At 31.6% G+C, this 12613-nt stretch overlaps 1 protein-coding gene across 2 annotated transcripts; it reads left to right on the plus strand.

Annotated features, from left to right (window-relative positions):
• The first annotated feature begins 1736 nt into the window (after window positions 1-1736).
• On the plus strand, window positions 1737-4587 carry LOC136270227 (uncharacterized). Of its 2 annotated transcripts, XM_066067202.1 has the most exons (6): window positions 1737-1860; window positions 2284-2337; window positions 2738-2770; window positions 3126-3312; window positions 3892-4237; window positions 4482-4587. In XM_066067202.1, exons 1-5 carry the CDS (start codon window positions 1770-1772, stop codon window positions 4235-4237), a joined length of 711 nt encoding a protein of 236 aa, XP_065923274.1. In that variant the 5' UTR covers window positions 1737-1769; the 3' UTR covers window positions 4482-4587. The 2 variants fall into 2 exon arrangements, with proteins under 2 accessions (XP_065923274.1, XP_065923275.1); XM_066067203.1 differs by lacking the exon at window positions 4482-4587 and having other exon boundaries at window positions 3892-4432.
• The last annotated feature ends 8026 nt before the right edge of the window (window positions 4588-12613 follow it).

Consider the following 12613-nt stretch of genomic DNA (forward strand, 5'->3'; position numbering starts at 1 on the left):
TACCATTTCTCGTCAGTACATTGTGACGTCATTTTTCATCTATAGTTTTATGTGTTGATAAAATGACGTCACAATGTACTGGCGAGAAATGGTACTTGGCGAGAACTGGTCACATGCCACTAGTGTTTATAATGCAGGGCTGACATGGATTATGAATACAGTTCACATAAAAGAAAACCCTGTTTGCTGTCACATTGACAGCTTTTCACTTGTTATTTGTTAATATGATAATTTAAAAATATAATCACTTGATAATTGAAAAGTAGAACCACTTGATCATTGCATGCGAAATTTTTTTTAATTCAGTTATTTAAGCATAAATGAATCATCATTTTGTTAAAGATATATGGGTTATTATCAAAATATGCAGTCTTTTGCGTCAGTGTCAATTTAAAGGGGCATTGGTCACAAGTTTGGTCAAATTAAATTTTTCTGATTTTATCATTTACAATGCTTAAGGAATGCATTTCTAATGAGCAAATGAAGTTTGAGAGTCATTCGTTGACTTAAAAGCAAGATGCAGGGCTCACAGTTTTTTGTCACGTAAACAAGACTGGTGCCCTCTTTTTGTTTACACAGCTTCAATATACCAGCAAAAAATCTTTTTAAAGTTGATTGGTCTATCTTCTGATTCATTTTAAGCATAAATAAACAGTTCCTAACGTCTAACACATTCATTTTAGATCTAAAACGTGAATTTTCACTTTCACATTCAAAACGTAAACTTTATTTATTTAGCTTTATTTACATAACAAAGAATTGTAAGCTCTGTAACTCGCTTATAAATAACTCAAAGAATGACACTCAGAGGACTATATTTACATTTTGCTTGAAAGTGTGTTGAAAGCTACTGCAGAGGCGTGTTCAACAGAGCGAACGCTCGCGATCGGATATGAATGCGAACGGAATTGGTTAACTGAACGCACTGCAAGCGCTCGCTAAAATCCAAAATGGCTGACAATGCATAGGTTTGATTTTTGACATTTACAATTTTCGTTTTATAACACAGGTATATGATAATCCGGAATATTCGATCGTTTAGGGTTTCATTATACATGTATTGTGTACATTTACGACAACAGGAAAAGCTGCATACGAAGTAGTAATGAAATTGTGGGAGAAAAACAGACTTTCGACAATCTGACCATTGTTTGTCTCTGCATTAACTGTGATTCAAAAAGTTATTCAGTGCTACAAACAAGGGGTTTCCTTGTCGTAAGTCACTATCGTCTGCTACCGCATCATGAATAAAATGGATAAGTATTGTAATGAAACTTTATATCAATGTGCTGTTTGTGAAGGTCTTTTCTTCACACTTTCTGACTGCAAGAATCACAGCTGCACTAGGCCTAGTTCTCAACATAAACATGCAATAAACATTATAGAAGAGTCCAGGTTAATAAGTTTTTTGTTTTTTAAAAAATGATTCTTAATTATAAACAATGATTGACATTCTACAATTATAATAGCATAGTAAATATAATAAAGTTTTTGTTGTTTTTGCAAATATGTAAGGGTTGAAAAATAATGAAATGACAATAAACCTACCTAACTCATTTCATATTTATTGTTAATTGTTAATTAACTGTTTATTAATTACTAATTAATTGTTAATAAACCTACCTAACTCATTTCATATTTATTGTTAATTGTTAATTAACACAAACCATTTTAATAAAGCAAAGGGTCTGTTTTTTCAACAAGGTTACATTACTATATAATTATACAACGAATTATTCTATTTCATTTTGATTTTTTTATTCAAAGGTATGTTAAATTTTAATACTGTGTTGATATGTTTCATATACCCGTATAGAGATACATGTCCCAGTGAGTCAACTAAAACTTGTGAAGATCAAGGTAATGCTGAAACTATTAATGAATGCTAGGTAAAACATAACTGGTCTGGTAACTGAAAATGAAAAAAACCAATGATTCCCCCTCTTTTTTTAAAGATACTTGCCAGTGAATACATTTATTTTAATGAAATATATAACTCTTATTTATCATCTTTTATTTATACTAGCTGAATATGTTACTGTTATATTTTTTTTTATTATTAAGACATGTTACAGTCATTTGCTTTAAAGAGGCATACATGGTCATAATTTGAGCTACAAATTTTCTTAATTATTTTATGATTATAAACAAGTTTAAAATGCTTTGCAGAAAAATTCTGCATTGTATATCGCTTGTAGCTGAAAAAAAATTTTGTAGCCCATTGTCATTTTTTTAAGCTAAAAATGTGATCATATCCCTTTGAAATATCAGATCATATTTCAGAATCCTCTGTAAATGACCACAACCAAGATGAAGTGTTAGCTGAAAAGCAAGGAGGTATTTTTAAAAGAAAAAGTTAACTGCAAATAAATTTATGAATGTTAATTGGATTAAACGGGACTGTGATAGATTAGATAGTGGAAAATGATTGATATAAAGTAAACTTAAAATTTTGTTGTTATTAAAGATGTACATATTATACATGTATTTTTAGAAAGTTTTGATAATTATGATGATTATTTGAGGGTGATCCTTTTTTTAAAGTTGAATTATATTTTGTGTACCAGGTACATGTATTAAATGCATATTAACTTCATAACCAGCAATTCATTATATAATTATGTAATTGTCAAGTAATAATTGCATGGGGAGTGTGAGTAGCTCACTTTTTTTCATTTTCTTTTAACCAAATACACTATGACTAATGTGAATGAATTATAAACACTCTTTTCAACAGCACAGCCACCAGAAGGATCTGAGAAACCTGGAGGTTGTTCACTTTTTGGTCTATAATGTTTTCTTTTAAATAATAAAAATCTTTTGACTTTGATTTGTATTTAATTTTCTCTTTGTTTGAGTTGAAGTGATTGAAAAACATTAATATTTACATAAGTATTCTTTTGGATATTAGTCAATAAATAAATTTGTCGTCTATTTCTCACAAGTTATTATGTTTGGGAAAAAAAATATTGAAAGATGATGGTATTTGTCAATAAATGAATGATAATAATATTGATTTTAGTATTAAGAATTATTTTAATTGAGTTTGAAAAGCAATATAATAAATCATTCCGAAAGATCAACAAGCTTAATTTTGAATTAATTGCAGACAATTCCTTTTTTAGATCCAAAATGGAGCCATGAGGCAGTGCTTTTATTAATAAGTTTAAAGACCGAGTTTTCGGGTATGTTTTCGTCAAACATTATAACACAAAAACAAGCATGGAAGAGGATTTCGGAGGAAATTTGCAACAAAGGATATCATTTCAGTGGAGATGAATGCGACCGGAAATTCAGATCATTGAAAATGAGGTTTACAGTTGAATATATTGCAATGCACCTTGAAAAAAGTTTTAAGGCAGGGGAGCATATGATCATTGCTCTGTCCAGGCCATATCCTGTCCTTATGCTATCTAATCATTTAGGGTCTTGTTTCATTAAGTGTTAATTAGATTTATTTTTCAAATTGCACACATACAAAGACTCAAAGCCTATCATGGCTTTATGTCAAAAGTAAAAGCCAAGATCATTATTTATGGCTCAAATATTAGTCTGATATTTTCCCCATGAGCTATATAGGTGGTTTTACCCTACCTGTCAGTGTTAATTATGACATGCTGAATCCCAACATTTACAATTCACACACACACACACACACATATACCGGTATATAATAAGTTACATGGATTGAAGTTGACCTAATATGGTTTATACATGGTAGGTTAATTTCATATGGAGCTTACTAGCTTTGTTCTCACCCCATATGGAATTTATTGACCATGTACATGTATATATCATATTAAATTAACTACAAACCATGTAATGATTATATCTTCCTGACTACCTTACACAGTATATAAATGTTTAGGTATAAATATATATTATTTTTAGGTATAAAATTATAAAAGAAAGAAATAATAAAACTGGAAACAGTCGCCAATCCTGGCAGTATTTTGACGAGATGGATAAAATGCTGCACGGCGATCCTGCTGTCCAACCGGTAACGGTAGCATCGAGCTTGACTATGGCAGCTTCTACCTCCAGCACAACACAAATCCCCCAGAAACCAACTCCTAAGAAACGAAAAAATGACAAAGAGCCAGCCTGGATGGAAAATTACAGAGGTGAATTGAAGAAAATGCACCAGGAGAGGATAGAGCTGGACAAAGAGAGATTAAATCTTGAGGAGAGAAGGGTGCAAGCTCTAGAACGTCTTGCTGATGCATTTAATAAATAGGTAAAATAATAGGCACTCAATTGTACTTTAATTAACAAAAGATATTGTGTATTTTCAAAGTCAGAATGATTAAGAAATACCACTGTCTATTTGCTTTCATTAAGTTAATTATTTCATTACTTAATTCTCTCTCTCTCTCTCTCTGTAAAGTTATAATTTATATCACTTACATAACAATAGGTACAATTAAAATGAATCGAGGAAATTCATTATGGTATTAAACTGTCCTACCTTTGTATTTTAGAATACAGTTGAAAATTCCCAGTCTAAATTGTGCTACCAAGATATGAACTATAATTAAACTGCATCTATAGTCTATTTTAAAATTCAGTTTCTCATATGTTAATTGTGATTTCATATGTTAATTGTGATTTGACAGTTTGTTTCGATCATCATTCATTTTCTTTTATTTTAAGTACCTGAAATATTCAACTTGTACATTAAGAGCCTATTTTACTTAATTCATTTATATTGTACAGAAACTATATTTCTTATTTGTTTCATTGTAAAAGATGCAAAGTGTAATTGTATGTGAAAAATGATAGAAAGAGACTGAAAATTTGAGCGCCGTATATAAATCTGATGTATTTGATTTATATTCAGTGTTTTAAATATCTTATATAATGTTAAATAAATATACTGTAATGCATACAGTTAAGAAATATATTAAGCAATTGACATATAAATAATCAGGATGCCTGTATGTACTGAAGTTAAACTATGATGATATTGATAGTCAATTCGTTTTAGATAAAATAATTAATTTATAATAAACAATCATAAAACTTGTTTGTATTTCACATATGATTAATAATACTGACAGACATACTTATCCAAATAATCGTCATGAACAAGTTGAAATATGCTAGATACTACATGTACATACCAGTAATTCTTGATGTAGTTCTTGTTATTACGGTAACAGTCAGTAACACATATATATAATTGCCACAGTCAATAAAAATATATACAATTAATTAATATCTTGGTTTTGATATTGTAAAACAGATGTTAGATTTAATTAATTTAATTACAGGAACACTGTTCAACAAAAAACAAATCACATATAATACATACACCACAGATTTGTATCAATCCCTCTCTCTCTCTCTCATTATGGATATAAAGTATTTTAAAAGTCTCTCTCTCCTCTCATTCTCTCTCTTTCTCTCTCTCAATAAAAAGTATACTTTAAAAAGACCTTAAAACCTCTTCAACATAACCATGAAATTCCATATGTTGATGTTCGAGATACTCGGTAGATTTAGGGTTAGTTATAAAAGCCACTACAGCTTTTTTAAAGATATGAGGCATAACTGAGAGACAGACAAACAAAAAAAGAGATGCATTTCTCTGCAGGTGACACTATATAAATAGTGCCTGTTTGGGAGGGTAACAGTTGAAATTTATACCCCGCAGAGGTTGACAATAGTTTTCTTGGGGTGTCAATTTCAACTCTTACCCTCCTAAAAAGGCACTATTTATTTTATTATACTGAATGTCTTTATTTTAAAGAAAACTTAACAGCTTTTATATCTGTATGACATGAATTCTATATGGCGAACCGTACGTGCATAGTGTATGCGCATGTATTAACAATTTGTTGTGTTACATGTTGCCAAGTGTGTTGCTAACGCTGAGGGTAATAGAATGGATTATCAACTGCGTCTTAACCAATCAGATTTCAGTATTTAACATGAAAGTATAATAAAATGTAATACGTACTATTTTTAAGGAATTATTTTTTGAGTACGGTATTATAATGAAGATCAAATATGGTTGGGGGTCAAATACAATAAATAAAGATTTTTTACTTACCGGTAATACTGTGTATGCATTCATTGAAATTTTACTGGTAGGTACATGTACAATTTAAAAGAACTGTATGTAACTACAGTTAAACAAATGGAAGCTTGAATGTATGAGCATCTAGCTCTTGTTATTGTGCAAACACTGGTTGTACAGTAATTTCTATTAAATACAATTATAACACATACCCGGTAAATAAACTCAAACTAATCTTTCAAGCTAGCAAGTGCATGATCTCCTGTCGTTTACATTGACCAGACACACTTTCTGTTTCAGCAAGATCGTACTCAAAGGTGTCACCTACCTGATCTACCTCAACTTCTACATCTGTGTCATCAATGCTCTCATGCATAAGGATGAAATTATGTAATGCACAACATGCAACAATTAAGTTGGGAATTTCTTCAACCTTATGCATGTCTAAAAATTTCAGTTTTCTAAATTTGCCTTTCAATAACCCAAAACATCTTTCTATATCTACACGTGTAGAGCTGTGGGCATAGTTGAAATTTTTTTCCTCTAAAGAGAGATGGCCATTGTCTCTAAATGGTGTCAAGACAGATGCTGACAATGGGTATGCTGAGTCTCCAAGAAGATGAAATTTTGGAGGGAGTTCCTGAACAGCATCATACAGGGGGCTATTTTTGAAGACCCGAGCATCATGGACAGATCCAGGATAGGCAGAGAAGACATCTAAGAACATCAGATTACTGTCACAAACTGCTTGCAGATGCATGGCTGGATATCCTTTCCTGCATATGTATGAATCGCGGTAGCTAGATGGTCCACTTATTGGAATATATGTTCCATCTAGAGCTCCCACAACGCATGGAAATCCTGCTCTTCCAAGAAAACCCTCTGCTATGCTGTTGTATTGTTGCTCGTTTCTTGGCCAAGAAATGAGTTGTTGGAGGATAAGATGGTCTCTAAACACTGCATTGAATTTTGCAACATAATAGTGTAGAGTCCCTTTACTAACGCCAAATCTGTCGGCAACACTTCTGAAAGTTTCAGTATTTCCGACATACCAGATGCAGGCCAAAGTGCGTCTTTCCATGGATATGTTCTTGATCTTTTGCATATAAGGCCCTATGAGTACTAAAAGTTCCTAAAATATATATATAATGTGTAGAGTTATATCAAACATTTGACATATTAGAACTTCATAAAATTATGATTAGATTATATGTCATTTAGGTTTTCAAAATCAAACAAAGTTTAAGGTGGTATGGGACACCTGCATATTGTGGCGTACTTCTAATCAAAATAAACAATAAGATCAAATATAATTTTATAAAAGTGTTCATTCCCGATATTGTTAACTACATGTAAAAGCATAGCACAATAGTTTAGAGCATTCACTACAAATCTGTAAATATTGAAAATTTTAAAACGATCAGAGTATTTTGAAAATAATGTACTTTTATCCACATTAATATCATCAGACCCGGGTCCCATACCACCTTCAGAGTAAGCAAATGTGGTTTATTTGAAACAAAATTAAGACTTGAAAGGTAATGGTTAGGATGGCAATGGAGACCTCCCATATGAAATACACTACTGTTGATTAAGTAAGCAGTGGAGGGATTTGAACCCACGGGTCCCCATATCAGACTGTTAGCAACATGTATAGGTTTATGGTACATGTAAAGATAAAAGCTATTACTTAGCAAAGAAAACATGTTCTTGCATGTATACATAAATATGATAAAGTCAGAAAGTAAAAACCACCACCAAATCTGAACAATTAATAACTTATCTTCATAGCAGGCCTCACTTGGATTTTACAAGTTATATATTTCTCTTGTACATACATGTCATTTGATCACCCCAAATCAAACCTAAAAAAAAAATTCTTCTCTCTCTCTTCTGAAAATAATCTTGTGGATAAATTTTTGTCAAAATTAAAATAAAAAATGATGATCGAGTCCATTCTCTGCAACGTACATCATGCAGAGTTATTACACTACTAATGAAATTAATACAGAGAATTACAATGCACATGTAGTATGTTGCATCAATAAATTTACCGGGTATATTTATGTCATGATCATCATAAAAAATTAATTTATACAAATGTCAGAGTCATTGATCAAAAAGGCACACTAAAATTCAGTGCAAACAGTTCGATCTCTTCACTTCAACATTCATACAAGCTTAAGGGTCAGTGATTGCAATAATATTGCAAAAATATTCAGTAATCACAAATCCTCAGTGAATAATGTAATCAGGGTTATTATCTCAGTAAAATTGGTGAATGTCCCAACTATTAATCTCTCTATATAAAGCCACATGTAAAAAAATGTAAATTATCTGTTAGGCATCACTGATTCCCTTATGAAGAAGAGCTCTATTTAAATATAGGAAAATCCCCAAATAAAAAAAAAGGTATGGATTAATTTTTTTCTTCTAAATAATATTTTATTATTCATAAATCATATCTTAAATTTAGGTAGATTTGATGGTTATTTTGTTGACCATCCAGCCCTCCTAAGTGTTTTGACAATGCCTACAAACAAAAGGAAACAACAATCAGTTATATTTGGATACCTCAAAAGAAGTACGACTCATTCTGAAATGTGCCTTAAACATAGGGTCGCTGTACGTTGGGACGGTTTCCTCCACATAATTCTGCACACGTCCTGTGCCAAGAGTATCAGTTGTTGTTGACATTCCGGTGTACTGTAGTGGCAGAACTTCAATTGCATTTTGCAAATAATCAGATGACAAACTTCTGGAGGATTCGGTTTCACGTCCCAGTTCATCCATCAATATTTGAAATATTGTAGATTGTTTACTGGAAAATCTGAAAGACAGTCTCAGAACTGATGATCTCACATAAAATTTCATGTGACAAAGGCTATATGGTAACAGTATATGTTATAGTATATAAATAGTGCCTGTTTGGTAGGGTAACAGTTGAAATTGACACCCCGAAAAAACCATTGTCAACCGACGTGAAACGGAGGTTGACAATGGTTTTCGAGGGGTGTCAATTTCTACTGTTATCCTCCCAAACAGGCACTATTTATTTTGTTATACTGAATGTCTTAATTTTTAAGAAAATTTTACTGCTTTTATATAGGAATAACGTGAATTCTACAGCGAACCGTACGCGCATAATTTTCGCGCATGTAACAATTTTTAATGTTACCCCTTGCTAAAAGTGTTGCTAACGCTCAGGGTAATAGAACGGATTGTGAACTGAGTCTTAACCAATCAGATTTCAGTATTTAACATGAAAGTATAACAATGTATATTATATGTAGTAATATTCATTCAGAAACTCATAATCATTCATACTTAAGCATTGAATCATTATTTTTTGAAAGATATAGTCTCATAACTGCAGCGACGTGTGCATACAAATTGAGTAACGCGCGCTAGCGCGTTATGAAAATTTGTATGCACACACCGCTGCAGTTATGAGACTATATCTTTCAAAAAATAATGATTTTATGCTTATATTTACATTTTTTTAACTTCTTGCCTTGTCTGCAAATGTGATTTATACGTCAAAATTTCTGTTTTATCCTAAGGGTAAGTTCAAATTAATGGATGAGCCACTGTAACAGCCACAAGCGTGAACTTTGATTCTCGCTTGTGACGTTGCGTTTACAGCGTTCAACGTTTGTGATGTCATAATAAAACTAGTCTTTCTAACCTTTGAGTACCCTGTGTGTGTTACGGTCTTATAACTGCAGTGTCTTTTCACACACTTTACATGCAAAAAATATTTGGAATGTAAATATTTCAAAATGATACATTTGTAACGATTATAATTTAAGTAGGCCTAGTAAACATGTGTTTAAAACACTGATCATCAACTTGGAAGAATTCTATTCTGCTTAGATTCTGAACAAGAATTTAATATATTCTATAAACACAAAATAAATTGCTGAAGTAAAAAAGTTGAATGAATGTGCACTATATTTACTGCAATGAAATGAAAGAGAATAAATATATTGAGTAAAAACATGTACACCTACATTCATGTATAGTTATAGTAATTCTTAGGAGTACTGTAGTGATTGTCAGCTTGATAGAGGTTACCATAATATTATTCTTTAACATATATATACCCTGTAACCCTTACTATACTTGTTTATAATATGGTTAATATTTTACAATATAGTATGGCACGAGTTGACATATATGGCAAGGAATGAGGAAATATGTAATATGCAATATCTATAAAAAGACTTCATTTTTATAACTGAGCATTTCTTAAGTGTAAAAAAAGAGATATTACAGCAGGATGGATAGTAAACAATGGACCTACTTGGAACTTTTGGAGTTTTCTTCCGACGCCATCCTTCTCTGAATTGGAAGCAGACGATAATAAGATGTGACAGACAAACCACTTATTTGATACTCTGTATGTTAAAAAACTATAAACAGGGACAAAAAGTGGTTAAAATGTCACTTCTCTACACAGTTCCTTTGGAAAATACACTGAAAATTCTTCGCAAGGCAAATCCTGTGGGTCATACTAAAACACGCCTGCCGACGCCTGCCGGGGAAAACACGCCTGCCGAGAGAAAACCGCACGCCTGCCGTTTACCTGATGGATTATTTTAATATTTTCTTTAATATTTTATTTAACTTAACTAAATTAAGTATCATAATAACAAAAAGTTGACTTTATATTGATTATTTAGCACAAAATTGGCAAAAATGTTCAATGTTGGTAAAGATAGATAACTCTTACGTAGAATTCATACGCCTGCCGAGGAAATCTAGACGCTTGCCGTTAATTTGATGGATTATTTTACTTTTTTCTTTGATGTTTTATTTCTTTTAACTAAATAGATGATAATAGAAATCAAAAGTTGATTTTATATTAATTAATTAACACAAAATAAGTAAAAATCGGGTAAGCTGATCGAAGAAATCATACGCCTGCCAAGAAAATGTATACGCCTGCCGTTTAGTTGATGGATTATTTTAATTATTTCTTTGATATTTTAGTTTACTTGGCTTAATAAACGATAACAGAAATAAAAAGTTGACTTTAAATTCGTTAATTAACACAAAATTAGTAAAAATCGGTAAAATAGATAACTCTTACGCAGAATGCATACGCCCGCCGAGAAGAGAACACGCCTGCCGCTTACCTGGTGGATGATTTTAAATTTTGCATTTTTATATTTCATGTTTTCTAACTTGATAAATGATCAGATTAATTAAAAATTTACCACATTTTTTAATCAACACAACATGAGATAAACCACACGCCTGTCGTTTACCTGAAGATGAATTAACATTTTTCTTATGTTAGTATTTTATTTTACTGTACTAAATAGCAAGCATAGATAAAAAGGAAAAAAAATTGCGAAGGGCTAAAAATAAAGGGAAAACTCTTATGTAGAAATCTTACGACTGTCGATTTAATATGCACGCTTGCCATTTTATTTATGTCATTTTTATTTGTATAAACTAATTTATAAATTACTTAAAGATTGCTAAATATAGACTTAACATTTTGCCTTATAATTATGTTCATAACTTTACTTATTGCTGCTATTGATTAATCATATTATATGAAGTCGGGTGATACGGAATGATATAATATGTATGTTATCCCTTTTAAGTTTGACAAAAGTTTTGTTTTCTATCAGAATTTAATATTTTGATTAAGCCTGTCGCTGAAGCTTTTTATGATAGAAATACAGGGTAAGATTTATCAACACGTCTATAGATACGAAACGCCCAAGGAAAATACATGTGTACGCTTTTACGCTTGTCGAATACCTATATTATTGCATGACATGATTTTTTTCATTAATTTTCTTCTTCCGTCAACTGTGTACATGATCATAGAATAAGAATGAAATAAAACTTTGTGTGTTGTAAAGAGGGATACTTATAATCAATATCATAACTTTTCGCCTAACGCAAAAATTGATAATCCTGTATTTTCAAACAATATTTCATATTTCATTTAACTTTACCAAGTAAACGAATAAAGACATAATAATTAGATTTCAATGATATTAAAACGTAACACAAAACGTGTGCATCCAGTATATTTTTTTCAGGGGGGGGGGGTAGTATTTAGGTTTGTCCGGGGTTGGGGTGTCGGGGCAAGATTTTTGGTGATTTTACTTTAAAAAAAATTATTTTCCAAGGGAAATGGGGACTCCATCACCCCCACTTCAGTAAAAAATTCGAGTTTTACCCGGGGGGGGGGGGGTAACTCTACCCACCTCCCCCCGAGTAGATCAACTCATGAAAAGAATGAGTGAAAATCATTTACAAAGCCAAAGAAAAATTCTTAGATCATCCCCCCAAAAATTAATGAATGGTGACTGATATGAATATTTGATGGACGTTAATGAGTTATACTAACATTGTTATTGTTAGCAAGAACATTGATATTGAAATATCCTAATCTACGACAGCTTACTGATCACAAGGGTCGATCTATAATATTGTTCCACGATCTTATGGCCTATAGACCAATCCTGTTTTAAAGTTTTTCTAAATACTGGATAACAAATCGTGTTTTAAAAAAACAACAGAAATCGTGATACCAGTGGTTTCCTATACATAAGCGTCGGAACC

This window comes from Magallana gigas, chromosome 7 (genome assembly GCF_963853765.1).
Source record: "Magallana gigas chromosome 7, xbMagGiga1.1, whole genome shotgun sequence".
In the NCBI taxonomy this organism is placed as follows: domain Eukaryota; kingdom Metazoa; phylum Mollusca; class Bivalvia; order Ostreida; family Ostreidae; genus Magallana; species Magallana gigas.

Excerpts from the sequence above, each read along its gene's own strand:
- LOC136270227 (XM_066067202.1), top strand. The coding sequence starts at position 1,770 with ATGTTAAATTTTAATACTGTGTTGATATGTTTCATATACCCGTATAGA. Across the intron at positions 1,861-2,283 it reads TAAAACTTGTGAAGATCAAG|AATCCTCTGTAAATGACCAC; the intron begins GTAATGCTGAAA and ends ATCATATTTCAG. Across the intron at positions 2,771-3,125 it reads AGGATCTGAGAAACCTGGAG|ATCCAAAATGGAGCCATGAG; the intron begins GTTGTTCACTTT and ends TTCCTTTTTTAG.